The sequence below is a fragment of the Nilaparvata lugens genome, chromosome 1 (assembly GCF_014356525.2).
Source record: "Nilaparvata lugens isolate BPH chromosome 1, ASM1435652v1, whole genome shotgun sequence".
Taxonomy (NCBI): Eukaryota; Metazoa; Arthropoda; class Insecta; order Hemiptera; family Delphacidae; genus Nilaparvata; species Nilaparvata lugens.
The window spans coordinates 22914695-22934832 of NC_052504.1; the positions used below are offsets into that span (position 1 = coordinate 22914695).

A 20138-nucleotide genomic window follows, 5' to 3' on the forward strand; every position below is an offset into this window, starting at 1 on the left:
GCTCACACTCACATTCCGGGACGACACGTCACGGTACGATATAGGACAGAAAGCTCTATGTTTACTCAAGATTTTTTCTAGACTTTTTTATTTTTAATTGATAAATTATTTATTAATTTTTGAGAAAACATAACAACAGGTCAATGTAACTCACTCACTGAGCGCAAGGTCTACTGTTCACAGAACTACCAGTATTGTAAACAAGACAATAGTGCTGTTTCAATGCCCTTGACGCTTAACCGCTCAACTTACTCAACACATTTTTTTTACTTTCAGAAAATGAATAGGTCTAGAAAGAAGCCGATGCGAACCTACGGAAGAAAGAAGACAAAGGTGCGATATATGAAAACTAATGTCAGTATTCATCTTACAAATAATTACATCACCAACAATGTGTTCGTCATCAGCTCTGATGAATTGTCACCGAAACTATCTTCAAATAATGTCAAAAATCCAACTAAAGAGAAATCCAACCTTCTTGACTTGTATAATTCGTCTACGGAGAGAAAGTTTGATCTTCTTATTGGAAAAAAACCTTGCAATATATTTTCATCTTCAAATTCGTCATTATCTACACTTGGAGAGCCATCCACATCTGGGTAAGTACCTTTGTATATTCGGACAAGCATTTATCCTATCTTAATCGATTTTGGAACTTCTAATTAATACATCAACTTAAATTGAAGTGGACAAAAGTTAAATGAATGAAATCTCAGTTAATATGCTATCAAATATCCTGTGAAGGCTTTGGTGAAGCATTATAGTTGAGCGAGCTCTAAGGGGCCAACTCCTGAACGAAGACTTATAGCCACGCTTTATTAACGACTGCAGTCTATTACTACATTGAGTACCTATATCTATATGAAATGCATGTTGGCCTATATGTTTACCTGATGATGATTTTTGTAATACAAGTATCATATTATTTTCCAGTAGGTAGCATAATTTATCCAAAATATCGTTTTTTGTTTCAACATTTTTCTCAGAAGAGCCTGCAAGTTGCGGAATCCAAAATCAGTACACTAGTTTATTAGCGAGTACTCCAGCCCGGGGAGCTCACTAGTAATATCGTACAAAAATGGTATTGTCGACTGTAATCAAGCCTAATCTAAAAATAGATTAGTGTTTGCTCATCCTTGATGAATGACACCAGACCTGATCCAGCCATTTCTCTCGATATTTAGGCTATTCATTTTATTAAAACTTCTAAATTGGATTTGTAGAGTGAATGGTCAATCTTGTTCTACAAATCCAAATTAGAAGTTGTAAAAATGAATAAATATCGAGTGACGTGACTTGTTCAGGTCTGGTGTCAGTGTTCAGGTCGCACCGGGCTGGCCTCATTCACAAAGCCCAGAAGCCTTTGAATTCATTCAAAGGCCCAATTCACATAGCAGTGGCGTGTAACACGGACGTGACGCTGACTTTTGTAAACCTCTATATAAACTTATGGTCCAATGCTAAATTTGCCAATATGGTACAAAGCATTTCTAAATATGATTTGATTTGAATGCACATAGAGGTGACGTGGCACCACGTCTCTTCTGTTTGCATTAGACCATAGGCCTATTACGTTAAATAGGAGCGAATAAGCCACATCTGTGTTCGTGTCCGTCCGAGAAAAGGTAGTGAGCCGAGAAAAGTATATTGGCTGGTCGGTTTTTATACCCGGGACCTCTGGTTCTCCAAGCCAGCGCCTAAACCACTCGACCAAGACCACTCTCAGCAAATTTAAATTAACATTCAGTAAGGCTGAGTTTTAGGGTGTTCAAAAGGGATTATAAAAGAAGTTGAGAGAATAAGACGTCGATGTTGTCAATACCGCTATATTTGTTCAAAATCAGGCTGGCAGATGTTATGAAACCTGGTTCTGTAAGATGAATTAATTTTGAATAAATATAGCGGTATTAACAACATCAACGTCTTATTCTTCCAATTATGGAGAAATACCACAACATCTCTTACCATACAATCAAATTATTAAGATTATTTGTGGCATGGCTCGTATGGATTCTTAGATCACACGATCTATTTCAAACTTTATTCAATTCTGTAACTTTTGGGTAGCTGTGCTTATGTCTTTCGAGTATTCACATAAATATCTTTCCATGCTTTCTAGGCTCTCAAAAGCTTGTTCTTCAGCGTTGTCTTTGGTGTCAGTGCATGAGAATCTACCCTCAACGTCATTGTGTCAAACAGATTTGGAAAACAGACTTGCAATAGGTTAGTAGCCTATAACATTTTTTTCGCCCCACTTGGATGTAATGAGCTGGTTTTCGTGCGTCATATGGAGGCCGAAAATGATTGTTTTCTGACCAGGCCGGTAAAAGTTTTACGGCCCTAGGGCTGTAAAATAACCTTGGAGTCAGCTGATTCTGATTTGATGTGAACATATTTATGGTTTATGAAACGGAATCAGTTTATGCTTCTAGAATTAAATAAGTATTCTGCAATAAGATACTATCATTTTATTTGGATGAATAAAATACAGATAAGATATATATTATAAACTATTCAAATTTGATTTTCAGAGTAGGATAGAACTTCTAACCTAAACTTCCGAAGTCAACGACAACAAGCATTGTTGACATTGACATTCAGATTGGCCAAATTTCAAGTGTGCTAAAACAGCTGATCAAAAAACTTTTTATTATTATTTGTGTTTATTATTCAAGAATCAAAACATATATGATAATATCTAATCATCTTATTGACATTTGAAAGAATAAAAAGTATAAACTCAACCTCTTACATAATTGAACATAATCTTTTAGGTTATTTAGACAAATCAGAATAAAAAATAAAAATACTTGGACAATTTCCTGATATTCAGATTACCTCATATTTGCTAGAGCTATGACCTTCCTGTTTTGCTTTTGGAAGTGCCCAATAAACAATTATTCTCATATTTATATTGTTTATTTTTCTGTGTGGCGAAAAATATCGTTCGCACCACGGGCAAAAATGTTTTTCCGGCTCTCAGTCTTTTCTAGTCCTCGGCCTACGGCCTCGGACTTGAAAACCGATTTCGAGCCGGAAAAGTCTAATTTTCGGCCCTAGGTGCGAAATATACTATTAAAGTGAAAGAAACAACGTACTCTTTAGACTTGTATTTGAATTCGGGGGAGGAACCGTTCTGGGCTGTGCCTGTTGGTTGTCCTCCAACCCCAATAATTTATTTGTGTGTCATTGAACCAATAAACGAATAAATGAGTGTCTATGGTATTGAATTTTCTATTCAATACTAGTGATGCGCAATTAAAACATGGGCTGTTTGAAGTTTGTGAATCAAACGTCATACATGCTGTAATGGGGTAAGAATTGAAATTTGTAGGGTTATGGTTGCCTTCAAACTGTAATTAGTTTGAAAGTTATGAAAAATATTCTATAATAAATTGAAAAATATAAATTTATAATTGGGGTTTTTGCTTGGTATGTGAGGGTTTTAAAAGTTCTTATAGTTTTAACTCATGAGAAAGGTTATATCTTCAAATACTCCTGATATAAAATAAGTCAATAGCACTAAATATCTAGGTGTTCCCATTGATGAACATTTGAAATTAGACATCCACATAAAATTTATCTGCAATAGAATAAGATACCTTCCCTTCAAATTCTATGAAGCGATGAGTCTAAGTCAGCTGAAAATGGTATACTTTGCTCTGGTTCAATCTATAATTCAATATGGGATAACCGTGTGGGGGGGTTATAACTCGCATTTGGAAGAGCTTTCCTTATGTCACAAATTGATCATCAAAACTATTCTAAATAAGCCTAGACTTTTCCCAACCAGTTTTATTTTTCAAGAATTCGATGTTCTCACAATTAGACAATTATATATTTTGAGTGTAGTAAAATTTATTATTAAGCATAAAACTGATTTCCCTTCTACAAATAACGCTGCCAACAGCCTATACAACCTAAAGCTGCGTACACATATTCGCGCTTCCAACCAGCACCGAGCACGCACCTCCCTCGTACCGCCCTCGTACCACCATCGAACCACAGTCGCACCGCCCACGCACCCATCATGAACGTTATGGAAGATGTTAGATCTTCTCGCGTTCCCCGGTCGAACGACTCTTGCTCGCCGGTCGATCATCAATCGCTCTGCTGGAGTGACGTTCGGTTGCGGAGCAGAGCGAAAGTCTGTACGCACCTTTTGACCTACAGCAAATAAATATTTAATTTACAATACAAACATAGAAACCATCAGAAGACAACTTATATACATAAGCAGTAAAATCATTAATACAATCCCCGAACAGTATATTGAATGTGCGAAAATAACAAAAAAAAACTAAAACTGGATCAAATGCAATTACTTCTTCTATCTATGAGATGTTTCACAAAGTGTACTCTTCTGATTTTTGTGCTTGCTTATGCTGTCATCCTTTGTAATTATTCATCTAGTCCTTCAAATCTTTTTTTTAAAACACCTGGTCCTATCGGTTTCTTTTTCCAATCTTTCCCTTATTATTCTTCCCCCATCCCATCCTCTCATATCTACAGTCCATTTACTTTTCCTGATACCTTTTTCACCTTCTCAAGGATTGAAGGTTTTCCTAGTACATGGATATCCATCGTTGGAAAAACCCTTCAATCTTCCACCCTTTTTTTTGCACCACTTTCTTTTTATTTTGTTATAATGTGTATTGTTGTTGTTTGCATGTATTCGTTTTGTTAATCTCTGTATCAAACTTGTATGTGTGTGAAAATAAATAAATTGAATTGAATTAAAATAGCAAACGGGAATTATTGAATTCATTGGAATTAAGAAATTTGTTAGTAAAAATTAGAGTAAAGTTGAAATTGACTTTATATTAACAGACTAGAAATAAATTGAAAGAAAAATGTTGAAATTGACAGAATATGACCGCATATTTCATGTCATCTGCATCCAACTTTTGAGCATTCTTTGCCTGGACTACTGATACAAAAATTGAAGATGTTTAATTCAAAATCCTATAATTTGTCATATTTTAATGCATATCTCAGAACATTTAAGTTGGCACACTATTTTTATATTACTATAACTTGAATTCCCTTTAAATTTATGTTGGCTTTGGTAATGATTGCATTTAAAATGCTGAAATAATTATTTGTTTTCGTTTTCTTACAGATTCTTGCAAATATGAGGGGAATAGTTTTGTTCGTAGCACTCAGTTCAAATTAACTAAACATGTTTGTTTGAGAGTAACATCGAGAGCAAGAAAACTTAGAGTATCAAAGCGATTTTCATTTGGCGGTGTTCAGCAGAACAGCACTCCGATTCAGAAAAGTAAAAGAGAATCGGAAAGTCCCATTGTGGAATGGGGCTTGTCTCCAATTGCTGGTATCGTAAGAGACGATTCTGCAAATTCATCAAACTCGCCTGATATATTTGAAGAATTTAACAGTGATGGTGAGAGTCAGTCACAAAATGATAATAATCGACTCCCAAGGACTTCTTTGAGGCGGAAAAGAAGTAGTTTAAAACGTTATAGTGCTATGCGTAGTAGAAAAAGAAGAAGTTCTTTCCAACAAGCAGTGGAAATCAGTGAGATTGATGAAGATGTGCCGAATCATAGCATTACATCGTGCCAAGCAGACCTAACCAAAAGTTATCTAAAAGATCCAACTCTTGAAGAAACTGCTATTCTTCCAGCAGATAACGTTAGCATAAATTCTATTTCGTCTTTCACAACTGAAAAAGATGATGAGCAACCAAATGGTAAACAAGATATTCCATTATCAGAATTATCACAGCGATTGTCCAACTTAGAAATCGATTGTCCAGATGAAAGGTGCGTCATTCAAGTGCACGATTCACACATCGATAAAAAGTGCACATCAATCTCTTCAAACAAATCTAGATTACATTCAAATACATCTCTAGTCGAATCCATGAGAATGTCCGTCGCATGCTCATCTTTTTCGTCTCAAATCGATAACAAAAGAGATGAAATAGAAGAAGAAGACGAGTTGAAAGATGAACCTCCGAATACCCTCAATTTCTCTAGTAGCTCTGATGAAAATATTTCGAATTGTAACAGAAATATTGGAGAAGAAAAAGACGAGAGTAAAATAGAAAAGATTTGTAGACGTGTAAAAGAATTAAGCAGCGATGAAAGTGACAAGCAGACGAAGAGTGAAGATCATACCGTAACATCTCAAGATTTTCTAGGCTTTAGAACGGAAAATGTTGAAGCTGTATATACTGACCTCAAAGGCGTTAAAGAAGAAGACGACCATGATGACGTTGAAGAAGACTCTGAAGATGATGAAAGTAAGGAATATTGTTACAAAGACTTCGCTGAAAAGGAATTCAAGGGGAAAATCAACTCCACAAATGTTTTGGATGCAGATAGCTCGTTATCTATGACAGGGTTTGAGCTTAACAATGACCGCACATTCGATTTCATACCTGGAAAAAAGTATAGGCGGAGTCTTGGTGCTTTCCGTCAGAGCAAATCATCAACTGGTAAGTTAATTTTGTTAATTTTGCAATCCACAGCATTAAATTTATAAAAAAGTTATGTAGTCCAAACTAGACACCATCAACTGACCAATAAAATGAAATTTTCAATTCTTTTAATTTTTTATCATAATATAATGTTGAGCGAGGCCTACAAGAGGATGTTCTTGTCAATAATTGCCATAAAGCTTTACATGTCATGCAATTGTCACTCCACTCCAATGAATAAAACGACGAAATTGCAATCTACTTTTCATTCGAAATCAGTTCGTGTGACAAGTTCGTCGTTTATCCATTACCTAGTACAATATCATAATCTAAATTAAACAGAAAATTGTTTGTATTCTACCTATGAAAACGTACCATAGCATTTATTGCAATATTCTATTGTATTATTCTGTTTTTTCTTTATCAGGACTAGGCTCTTTATCACGTGTGGGATGTAATCGGTTCAGTATCATTCGACCATCGGCAAAATTGAAAGCATCCACTCGAAAGACTTTGATTACAACAACTATCGAAGAGGATCTTGATGAAACACTAGATGTGATAAATGGTAAGCGTCAAAAAATTATTTTGCATCTATAGAATAAAAATCCTTGTTTGTCCATTCGCTGAAGCCCCCCAGGCTTTATATATATTTTTTGAAACTGAAATATGGAACTAAATTAGGATAAATTCAATCATCATTGATAATTTTCAATGGTTCTCCTTAGCAATGATATTTAGTTCCATTTCCACTTTTCACTGAAATAAACAGGATAATTTATGATTTATCTATTGACAAAGTGAGGCAATATTCAGCAGATATTTGCTGAAAACTTTCAAATTTTGATACGGGTATCACCAACTCACTCTGATGAAGTATGGTCATTAGAAATCATGCAACTGTAATACAGAGTGACCCTTGAAGATGACTTCAACATTCATGCATGTTTTTCAACTTTGGATTAACTGTTTTGTGTCGTGTTCAAGTTTTATAGACTTGAATCAAAATGAATCTTGTAAGTTTTATGCTCACTAAAACCTTCAAGTGAGCAAAATGTGGATAGCTTTGCTCGCGTTTATTCGTATCTTCTATCAAATGAGAACTAAATACCTCTTTTTTTGGGTTGTGCATTTTCTTATGACTGAAGCAGCCAATGAAAATGTGGCATAGGAAAAGAGATAACGGTATACGAACATTAATATTTTATCAATAATCCTTGCAAGGTATTCTGAATCCAAATGCATGTTGATTCAAATATCATTATGAAGAAATTAAAATTTCAGCTCTATTGCAGACTGCACCCTGTAGATCTTTCAAAGTTTTTCATTTCTCAAGTAGGGAACCGAGAAACTGTAGGGGCTGGTTTCCGAGTTTGGGATTTAGCAAGTTCTAGACTTTAAACAGCTGGAGTCAGAAAACTGGCTTTTCGAAACGGGGCGTAGTCGTAGCCCACTTTTAAATTAAATTTCGAAAAACTAGAAAATTGAACGCAAAATAAAGATAGAATAGTGTAAAGTTTCAGCTATTTCGCATTATTAAGGAATGTTTTATTTCGTCAAGGAAAACCGTTTCCAATTATAGAAATGAGAAAAAAAAGATTATCTTGAAAACTGCGGGGTAAAACCTATCTGGATGGGGGCATGGAACGGTATCGTTTAGAAAATATCAATCAGCACAAGGAAATTATTTCTTTGATAATATTAGAATAGGCTTAAAATTTTGTTCCATAATGATGGTATTCAACTATTTTTCTAAATTTAATAAGAATGACTTGAAAATTCTGTTTTGAAACAATATGTACATCTCTGATAACCTGATATGTCTAATAACTCTGATATGAGTTATAAAATCATTATAATTATACTAAAATCATTTATTGCGTGAAACACACCATTTAATTGCAGGGTTTGGTTAGGTTAGGTTTACCACACGACGAACATGATATCCTTTGATTAGCAATTCGATTGTACATCAATAAAAACTGGTATATGCCTTCACGGTTTAGATCTTTGTCGCATCTTGATAAACTCTGCAGAAACTCCATGTTACACCAAGAGCTACAGAGTATAGACTGTTTAATAGTTGGAAATCATTACCTTGATGGACCCTTACAGAACACGGAAATGGGAATCCCCGAGTAAAAGTCTAAGTGTGGAATAACGTCACTAAACTTAACAGGATGGGGGCATACGCTTCATTGCACAAGGCTCGAAAATGTGCTAAATCTACCTGCCAAAGGGTCTCGCAGTTGTATTGTTCTAGCTTGACAGTCCCATGCCCCCATCCAGATAGGTTTTACCCAAACTGCGACTACGCCCCGTTTCGGAAAGCCAAGCCAATTTTCTAACTCCAGCTGTTTAAAGTCTAGAACCAGGACTTCCTATTTAGAAGATCCTGCTAGACCTTTACTAAATTCCGAGCTTGGAAGCCGGCCCTTAATCAGTTGATAATAACTGACGATATTATTACTTTGCTCACTTTTATCTTCTATCAAATAACTGGCTATTTGGAAACTAGAGAATAAGAAAAATACTGCACTCGCAATCATACAAGAATGTTCTCAATTAGATTAATTTTCTTCAGCTTTTTTTCTATTGTTGGTCAATATTCTATTCTGCTTTACGTTCCTTCAACAGTAGCTTAACATTTAATTATTGATATTTCTGTTACAGTTGATGAAGATAAAGACGCTGCTAAAAACAAGGTTCTCAGTCTATGCGATCAGACTGATATTTTAAAATTCGAATCTGTTTTGTATGAAAGGTAAATATTTGTTTATAACGTTAATCATGTTATTTTATGTATGAATTCAATTTTACTTCTTCTTTTGAAATTAACTATAATTTATCCAAGTTCTATTTCGTCAAAAATAAAATGTCTATGAAATTGTTGGACTCAACTATGTGAAAGACTTATCCCAAAAAAATGTTGATCTATTACGTGTAATGTCCTGTAACACCTCCTAGGTGAATTGGTGGATGAATATTCTATTAATCCAGGCTCTTCTACGTTTTCATTTTATCCAATCATTGAACGTCTTTCTTGTTCTATCATCAATAAATCTTGATGCAAGCAAAAGGATTTCATTAAATTAGAGCATTTGATATTTTCAGCAAATTTTGATTACAACCTATTTTTGAAAATCCGTTGTCTCTTTTAATCCGTGGTTATTATAACTCACCACACATTAGTTCCTGCTCATTCATCTCCTGCAGACACAAAAAATCTTAATCACAGAATACAAACAGAATGGAAAGTCGGCTAGTAGCTGACGCCAAAATCCGCCATCTTGAAAGAATGTCTAGTATTTTAATATTAGCGGTAATTTTAATTTCTAACAAGATGTCGCAGTCACGTGACGTGGTATTGGTGCACTGAAGTCTTGGTGTCATGTGAAGGTGCGTACAGACTTTCGCTCTTCTCCGCAATCGAACGTCACTCGAGCAGATCGATTGATGATCGACCGGGGAGCAAGAGTGGAACGTGAGAAGAGCTAACATCTCCCGTAACGTTCATACATTTATACATTGATACATTGGCTACAATGCCAATCTCAACTATGAATGATTGGGAAAGGAACAACAGGCTTAAAGCCCAAAACTGTTCCTTTCCCAAATTTTGATAGAAATTTTCCAAAAAAAAAAATTCATAATCGGAGCGTGCGTGGAGCGATTGCGGAGCTAGTGCGGAGCGTGTTGGAGGCGCGTATATCTGTACGCACCTTAAAATGCATTGATTGGATTATTACTTTCCATTCTGTGTCTTAATCGCTAGTTTTCTATCAATCATGTAGCATTTGCTCAGATCTAAATAAAATGATATGATTGATTTTAGACTGCACTTTCTGAATATCAGCTTATGTTAATATCAGTGTAATTATCTTCATTCTTACAACAAATACAGCAATAAACATTTCAATCGTTTAATTTCAAATAGATTTCAGAATTGTTGAGATGTATGTTTTATTGTTACAGTACATCCACCGATATGAGAAAAATTGGCGAAGGCGTTTATGGGGAAGTATTTATGATGAATGATCCAAGAAAAAAAGAGGAATCAATAGTCGTGAAAATAATTCCCGTTGAAGGAAATCTCGATTACAATGGCGAAGTTCAAAAAAGGTTTCACGAAATAATTTCTGAAATCTATATATCAAAGTAAGTTTAACAAAGATACACAATAAAATATATCGAGTACCCTTTTATTTTATCTCAATAATATATTTCATGTTGTGATAATATATTTTATAATTATGTTGTGATATATTATATTGTGAATAATGATGGTAAGCGTTGGGAATAAAGGATAAGGTTCATACTACAGTATATGAGAAATTTCCTCTGTTCATTACAATATTGCCTTTAATTGTCTCAGATGATCAAGTCCGTTATTGTTTCAAACAATGTAGAATGAAGTACATAATTTATTATTTAGCGTATGGCATTTTTGTCAGAATTAAGAACATTTCACACTGTTATTTTGCACGTCAAGGGTAGAAATGTACTGTATTGCCTGGCGACTGGCTACAATAAAGTCGTTAGCCTCACCCAGGTAGGCACGTCGTCTCTCACTTTCAAATATTATGATGTGGTGCACTGTCTGCTCCATCGCCCGCCACACAGTCACATAGTGGGGTCTGCAAGTCCCCATTTGAAAAATTATGCATTGCATCTCCCATGCAGTACATTATTCTAATATTCAACATGATACAAGGAATTACTTTTGAACAATTTTTAAAATTACATGTTATTGGTATTTGTAAACTTAAATTGTAATCTTGACATTCATCTTACGAAATTGCAGGGCTTTGAGTAATTTGAAAAAAGAAAACATTCATGAAGCGAGATTTTGGACCGATGTGTACTGTAACATCATAGCTAGCAATTGTTTTCGCGGAAAATACCCAAAATTCCTGGTGGATCTTTGGAATGAATACGACGAGAAAAAAGGTACTTTTATTTTCATATCAGAGGAAACTGGTGGAGGTTATTCATACAATATTTTCATATTTTCCTAGTATGTAATAGATAATATCGTAAACTAGATGTTTGTAAATTTATGTGTGCATAACCTATTTTATTCTTGAAGTAACTGTTCAGTGATGAGAGAGTATTTCCTGTTCTACTGTTGAATATCTTTGATTAAAATCTCATGTCAGAAAGATAATGAATATTTATGAACTTAAATAAATAGCTATTAATATCAAAATCATTAGTTGAATCAGTAGTTTTAATAATATTGACTCTTCCTAGGAAATGCTTATTTCTCAAATACTAAGATAAGCATCTACGATTTAGGATCACCCAAGTAAAGTAGAATAGAATGTGTTCTAGGCACATTGGGATCACCCCTTTTGCGACTAATGCATTATATTTGTTTTGAGACTCATATGCTCGTGAATTTGAAAAATATGCATTTGACAAATATTTTATTTTAGCAAAATTTTTCAAAATTATCTGGAAGTACGAGTACCCACTCGTGTTAGTAAATTACAAATACAATTAGTGGTATAGAAGTTACATCCATTTTAATAATTCACACAACTATATTGTGATTTATCACCTTTTCGATAATTTTCGATATTTCAGTATTGCCAAATCTTATCAACTTACGTTATTAAAGATAATTACACACACACTCACATTTTTGATAGGAAAGTTTCCCGAGGCTTGGTTAAAAACAAAGATGTTTTTCATACCTATTCAAAAAAAGGTGATAGATTAGATCCAAAAAACTATCGCGGAATCGACCTGATAAAATATTGTTAAAATTTTTACTCGACTACTGGAAATCAGACTCAATGTGGGCAGATGACTGCAACGTACTCCCCGACTGCCAAAGTGGTTTCAGAAGGAGGCGCAGTTGTATTGATAACATTTTTGTACTGCATACTTGATTTCAGTAAGAAAACGCAAATTATTTGGTTTGTTCGTGGACTATGAATCCGCATTCGACTCGGTGCCGCATGAACTTCTATGGCATGAGCTGGGTATGTGTGGAGTAAGCAGCAGAGTGATAAGGACGTTAAGAGCGCTGTATGGCTTTGCCACACTCATAGTCGATAAGGGTCGTCAGGATGGAATTTCACAGCCTATAAAGGTGTCAAAAGGCGTTTTACAGGGAGATTCGATGAGCCCTTTACTTTTTACATGCTATTTAAGGGAAATAGAGCATTATTTTAGAGAAAGAGGTCTACATGGTATCTCTTTAAATAGAAATGTGGACTTCATGATGCTAATGTTCGCGGATGACATTGTTATTCTGGCAGACAGTGACTCAGATCTAAGAAACAAGTTGAAGTGCCTGGCCGAGTACTGTGATAAATTGAAGTTGTCAGTAAACATCGATAAAACATAGATAGTAGTATTTCATAAAAAAGGCCTCAGATGTAATGCAGCTTTCTATTACAGAGAGATAAGAAACTGGATATTGTAAATAGCTATATGTACCTTGGAGTTGAGTTCCACTCATCAGAAAAATTCAATAAATTCGCGGAGTTTCAAATTAGTAAATCTAAATACATTGGAGAGACAACCATAAATATTCTAAGAAAGACGAAGTCGGATGTTTGGGCGAGCAAGATGAAGATCTATTATTCAATTCTTTTGCCCACAGTGCTATATGGATCGGAGATATGGGGTCTAAGCTGTATGAATATAGTGGAGAAAACACAGCTTTATTTTTTAAAGCGTTTACTCCTGTTGAATAGAAGCACTCTCAGCTGGTCATCGAGATTGGAGACTGGAAGACTACAGCTGAGTAGTTTTATATTCGTCAAGTCAATTGAATACATTTGTAGAGTTATGTCAATGGCTAACGGGAGATACCCCAGAGAATGCATTGATAGATTATATGAGTTGGCGCTGCAAGATCAAGATAACCAGGGTAACTGGGTTTGTCTGCTGAAGAATTAGTTGCATGTTGCGGGTTGCAATTTGTTTGTTTGTTGGAGATTGGCAGGACAGAGAAAATTTTTCTAAAGTTTTACAAATTGTAAAAGGGAAACTAGTACAAAACTATTTTGACAGACTCTATGGACAAGACATAGAAGCAGCTCTGAACTCAACAAGCAGCCCACATTATAAAAGATTAAACCCTCTTTCCATGATTGGTGAACAGCTACTGTATGAAATGTCTTTCGCTAAAACGCGCTGCGTCGCCCAACTGCGCCTAGCCACTAGAAACTCTTTCTATTTATATAATAATAGAGACCTGGGAATATGGATTAACAGCTCATTACAATGCCCTATTTGCAATATGAAAGAAAAGGAATATGTGGAGCATTTTCTGTTGAGGTGCCCGATGTATGATGGAATAAGAAGACACTATTTAGAAAAATTCACTACAAATGTAGTTACTGACGATGACAAACTCATGGTTTTACTTTCGAACTTTACGGAGCAGAAAGGCAACCGTTTGTATGTATGTACAATGAAAGCAATCGAAATCAGATCTATGATAATAAACACTTGAAAGATGTCCGATACTTATTGTCAGTAAATAGAGGTTATCATTGAGAATATTAAAAGTATTCTATGCTCATTTTAGACAGTGAAGTGGGGAATGCAGTGAGCTGAATGAAATAAGTTTTATGGGGATAGAGTGAACTCTAAAATGTAAGATAGTTGATTGTGATTATTGTATGTGTGGCGGATTATTATATAGAAATGTATTATTGGATATATTAGTCTAACATTTATTATTGTTGAAATTAATACTGTTATTACTCGTTTCGTTTATAAAGTACGAATAGGTAGATATTTAAAACTAGAATGTTATTATTGTTGATTATTATAAAAGGTATTTTATTAGTATGTAAAAAATGTAGCATTGGATAAATGTTATATAAAAAGTATTATTTTGATGTTGAACTGTTATTACTCGTTTATAAAATATGTAATAGGTAGTTATATAATACTGGAATGCTACTGATGCTTGAATCAAACTAGGATTGATGAATATAAAATTGTTATTACATTAAAATTTGCGGATAGATGTTTAATTAATTTTTTTAACAAATTTTTCGAATGTAATGTTTTTGTGTATATTAGAAACATATACTTACTAAAGTACTCTTACTTGTGATGCAGTATATAATTAAAGCATGATTTAAGGCATAACAGTAATGTGATAACATGGAATGTAATGATTGTATTCAAGTAATAAATAAAATAATAAATAATTTTTTTATTAGCTCAAGAATTTAGTTCAAACATAGAGTATTGTCAATAAAAAGATTAAAAAAATAATAATAGTTACATATTGTTAGACATAGAACAATATTAATCAATTAATTATTTTCAGCTACAGTCCTAAGTTATTGTTCACTTAATTTCAGTTCAGTCTTACAGTTTTAGAAACATCACATTTTTATTAAATCTCTAGTCAAGATCAACAGTTGGGTGTCACAAAACAAAGTCAACAGCTAAAATAATATTGTAAACAGACAATACAGACAGAAAACAAGAAACATACATAATGTGATATCATGAAATTTAATGATTGTATTCAACTCAACTCGTTTGTATGAGCATATTATGTGCTTGAAAAAAATAAAATTTATTCATTAAAGATAATTTATTTTTTCAATTGTTTTTCAGAATCTGAGAACGATTCACCAAAAATGTTCCCTGAAGATCAGCTGTATATATCGTTGAAAATGAGCCACGGAGGTGAAGATATTCAAAATCATGAATTCACCTCTGCAAGACAGTCTTACTACATTATACTGCAGGTGAATGATACCTCACTTAAATCTTTGAAACGAAAAATAATGATACCTGATAATTTACATTACAAGATTATGGTTTTTACTCGAACAATCTGGTTTTCCAACATATTGTTGAAAATATGTTATTGAGTGATCCGGCTGGCTCAGGTCTGGAGTCAAGTTTTCAGGTCGCACCTCATCGACTTGAGGGACTCTGACATGACCCAAAGACTGCTTTCAGGCAGACGGGACCGACGGCTTTACATGTCACGAAACACGGGAGTGGCCCAAGAAAGATACCTTGGCCGCGTGAGATTCGATCCGGGGCCTCTGGTTCCCATTCTACAATCACTCGACTGCGGCCACTCCAGTATATTTTTTGAACCGACAGCTATGACAATTCAGTTCATTAATCATCAATAAATACCAATTATAGTGAATTTTTCTGAACACAGAGACACCAATTTCAGAGATAACGAATCACGCTTTCAGTGTTGTCAAAGCAACTCTAACAGATATTTTGACAACTTTTTTTTGTTCTTATACGAATGCTTGACCAGGTATGGCAATGGCAGCAATGCTGAGGGTTAAGGTAGGCGCACACAGATCGTCATCGGACGATTAGATTTGATGCATTGTTTCCAATTGGAGTGCGCAGCGCATACCTATACGATGCGGATTGTAAACAATGCATCAAATCTAATCGTCCGATGAGGATCTGTGTGCGCCTACTTTAACACACCAATCTGGCCAGAGCTCTTCAGCCATGAAATTTACTACTGTATAATAAAGGAGGCCACAGGATAAATTTCTATTAAAATTGTGTGAGTTTTATTGATCCGTTTTTAGCGAAATAAAAGTATTGGAAGCTAATTGAAGTTTTATTTATCAGGTAATTTGTGCTCTGGCGGTCGCCGAACGTTCTCTAGAGTTCGAGCATCGAGACTTGCACATCGGAAACATACTAGTATCAAAAACTAAGGAAAGCTCGATATTTTTTAAGATCGATGGATTGGAATTTAAACTGCCAACGTTTCACAAAAAGGTAAATTTAACAGTTTGCTTGATAAATTTTATTAATACTCATTCAAGGCATAACCATAGAATTTTGGATTGATCTGTTAATATTTTCGGTATTTTCTCATAATATATTCATCAATTTTTAGTTATTCATAAATATTGACTTTGAACTCAAAAAAACTTCGTTGTCAATTGGATCATAATCCTATTTATCCTATCATTAATAATACTTATTTAAGGCATAATCGTAAAATTTTGGATTGATCTGTCAATTTTTTTCGGTATTTTCTTATAATATTATACCTATTATCAATTTTTAGTTATTCATAAATATTGACTTAGACTTAAAAAAAATTGCTGTTAATTATTGGATACAATCCTTTTGTGACAATTGATCACCAACTCTGTGCATGTGTACCCTTTTACTAATTAAAAATTTCTTGTTTTATGAGTAAAACAGCAAATTTATCATTATGCACTTCAACAAATGTATCTTGAAATTACCGTGAATATTATATTGAATACTTTCATTTTCAGGCAACAATTATAGACTATACTTTGTCAAGGATAAACGATGATAATCAACTCTTGTATAACGATTTAGGGAAGGATGAAGAACTATTTCAAGGCCAAGGAGATTTGCAGTTCCAAATCTACAGGGACATGCGAGAAGATACAAGGTTAGTATTATATTACACAATGAGCGACTACTTCATTTGATCGCTATATAATAGTAATTAGATCTCCTTGAAAATATTTTACCAATATTCCCCGATTTTTATTCTATTTGTCTCTCGATACAAGAGATTTCATTCTCGATGTCACCTACACGTTACAACGCTTTGTTGAAAACTTTTTACAATATAATTTTTCAAATAATCTTCAATATTAAGTCCTCCGTTAATCCTCCCTGACATTGGCAATGAACTTTCAGAAAAATAGTACAAATAGTCCGTACATGTCATTGGTTACAGTAAAATAAAATTGACAATTTATTATTTTCTGTACATTTTAATGATCAAAATTCGGGGGAGGAATAGTTTTGGGCTGTGCCTGTTGATCCTCCTCCAAATTATTTTAAAATCAATAAAAGAATAAAGAATTATTGTCAAACATAAGCACATAATAGTAGCTTTTCATAAATGAAAAGCATCATCGGTCCAATTGAAGGTTCCTATATTTTCTTCACAGAGAAATGTCTATGTTGATGGGTTGTTTTAATTTATTTTAAATCAAATTTGCAATCTCCCCATAGATAACAAGATAGATATCAATACAGAAATAAATATACAAATGGCCAGACTATTGTGAGATTTAAGTTTTAAAGTTGGCATCCAATTAACATCAGACAAAGTAGATAACTTAATCCTTTTTCAACTCCACACCGTTGCCAAATTGCTAGGATTCTTTGTAGTCTATGTAGAAATATATTCAACAACAAAAATATTGATCATTTGTAAAACAATCTTAATTATGAAAATACATTTTCTCAATGAATAAATAGCTGTAGATTTGAGATTATTAACAAGAATCACAGAATTTATTAACAAGAATTACAACTACTGTATCTACTATTGAAGGCGGTGGAAAAGGACACGTGACAACAGAACTCTGCTCTTCTATAAAATTTACAGACTTTGAAACGTGATCTCACTATGATAATAATTGAATGAAGTTTTTGAAAAGTGGTCTAATTTCCTTTAAAATTTGAGAAACTAAACACATAGACAAGTTTTACACAAAGCTCAAGACAGCAATATAAAATAATATGTCCCGGTTGTACAAAAGCCGGTTAAACTTTAATCGTGATTAATTTCACGGGAGCCAATCAGAGAAGGCGATTTTGTAAAGACGGCTTTTCTGATTGGTTCTTGTGGAATTAATCACGATCAAAACCGGCTTTTGTGCAACCGTCACTATATCTCATTAATTCATTATGAATAACAAGGACTACTTTTTTTTTAATCCGCACCTGATGATGGCATAATTTCTAATTATTTGGTGTTTTAAATTTATTTTTAAATAATGTTAATAATTCAAAGAAGTTTATTGTTTTTAAAACAAGTATAGTGTTTTTTTTTATTTTTGAAAAAGAGTACTATTTTCATTAATTTTTTTTTATGTCTCTTGACTTTCACGGATTTCAATCAAGCTCTTTTGATCATTTCAACCGAGGGGGTAACTGACCTTTGACGAAGTCTCATATCTCTTCCTCCTCTACTAGAATCCCTCTTATGTCAATTTCTTTCATGGGTAATTCAGTGAGGGTAAGGCATCCTTTCAATTGTATTTCATTGCTACAATTATCCAGGGCCAGATTCGTAAGCAGGTCTGCAAGTACATGAATCTGTATCATTATCTTCCTCGAATAGGTTGTTCTAAACACATTAAGATTGAAGACCTAAAACTTCTTTAATACCAAGCAATTAAAGAAGTATTAGGTATTATATTTATGTATTATACTTATTTTACTTATTTATTCATTCTATATTATATAAGTACAAGGTATTATAATTATTTCACTTTGTAAAATCTTGAAGATCAGTAACTGCGATACACTACCTCGAATGATCATCCTTTTTTATAGATTGTGTTGACTCATTGACTGCAATTCCCCTGACATTTGCTCTTCTTTCACTTTGCAGGAATGAATGGAATAAATTTGTGCCAAAAACAAACTTGAGATGGATTCATTACCTTGCCACCAAATGCTTGAAGGATGTTAGCTACAAGAGTGGTTCTGATTTTCATAAAAAATTCCTTAAAAAAATATCGGCATTGGCCGATGAAGTACTTATCTTTAGCAGTTGTCATGATTTCATGATGAACTCAGAAAAAACGATGAATTATCGTGTAGATTGATTTATCTGTAAAAAATGTTGTAAGTGTTTGTTACCAGTACTTAATTAAAAATTTTACGAATTGTTAACTTTAATATAATTGTTTTTGAAATATGGGCTACTGTTGCATCTATTGTTTCCACAATTGAACGTTGTCATAATCAATTATTGAAAGCGAAAAGAGACTAATCAAGTTGGCAGGTGAGATGTTCGTGACTACTTGCTTCGCTGTTGGGATGTTGGAATGAATTAATGAATGTTAGTTGAGTGTAAAATAGCAATTAGGCTGTTTATCGCCACGACAAACTAAACTAATTGGTTGGGAGGCACGTGGTATTGTTGAGCATCCCCACACTAACAAGTTCTTACAGTGATTACAATTTCACAAAATTTGGATCAACTTCCATGCTTCACTAGCCGGGATAACGCCGCCTCAATCTTCACACCAAACTAATTAGGAAATAAGTACATTAGCAAGTAATTGGATGCGAAAGTTCTTGTTTCAAAATCAGACAATATTGTGTAATTAATTGTATTGTTGTGGACACGCACATGTCACCTGTCAGAAGCACGCACCTAATCTTTGATCCCCCTGTTTTACTAACAGTTCTGACAACAACCATTAAAACATAGCATGTATAGTGGCAGTTACAGTGTACTGTGCTGATAATGCATTGCTTACTTGCATTGATATCCAGAACGAAATTAGCTTAGTTGAAATGCAGTATTTTGTTTGAATGCCATTCTATGATATGGTAAACTTGATATAACAAAACTTAGTTGTCTATTGACACAGCCCATTTCATCGCCATTTTGTTAATTTCCTTCTACTTATATTTCTACTGAACTAATTTATCAATTTGCATAGTGTTTTATTTATTTTTATGACCAAATTTATTGACCAATAGGATTCCACTATAATTTGAACCATCTTAGTTTAGGTTTAGGTCTGACGTGATGATTGAGGCAGCCGTATCTTGTCCAACTCTTTATGGGGTTTCAATACAAGCACTTCCTGAAAAAGCTCCCCAATTTGAAGTTAACTCATTTTCAGCTTTTAATCCGGCATTTGAACGTGTCCGGTAAAAGCCAGCTTAGGCTGGACTAAGTACCAATAACTTT

General features: G+C 34.0%; 1 protein-coding gene across 2 annotated transcripts in view; it reads left to right on the forward strand.

The window, feature by feature from the left end:
* The window catches only part of LOC111047018 (serine/threonine-protein kinase haspin homolog), a 34185-nt gene extending 15051 nt beyond the window's left edge, over positions 1 to 19134 (forward strand). Inside the window, exons 2-12 of one of the 2 annotated variants that reach the window (XM_039422483.1) lie at positions 277 to 599; positions 2120 to 2223; positions 5123 to 6463; positions 6873 to 7013; positions 9119 to 9209; positions 10421 to 10603; positions 11250 to 11395; positions 15047 to 15180; positions 16049 to 16201; positions 16714 to 16856; positions 18822 to 19105. In XM_039422483.1, the coding sequence (XP_039278417.1) occupies positions 280 to 599; positions 2120 to 2223; positions 5123 to 6463; positions 6873 to 7013; positions 9119 to 9209; positions 10421 to 10603; positions 11250 to 11395; positions 15047 to 15180; positions 16049 to 16201; positions 16714 to 16856; positions 18822 to 19038 (2973 nt within the window). In that variant the 5' untranslated portion in view covers positions 277 to 279 and the 3' untranslated portion in view covers positions 19039 to 19105. Of the gene's footprint in view, positions 1 to 276; positions 600 to 2119; positions 2224 to 5122; positions 6464 to 6872; positions 7014 to 9118; positions 9210 to 10420; positions 10604 to 11249; positions 11396 to 15046; positions 15181 to 16048; positions 16202 to 16713; positions 16857 to 18821 lie in introns of both variants that reach the window. The other variant, XM_039422493.1, reaches the window with a different exon arrangement.
* Positions 19135 to 20138: the final 1004 nt, after the last annotated feature.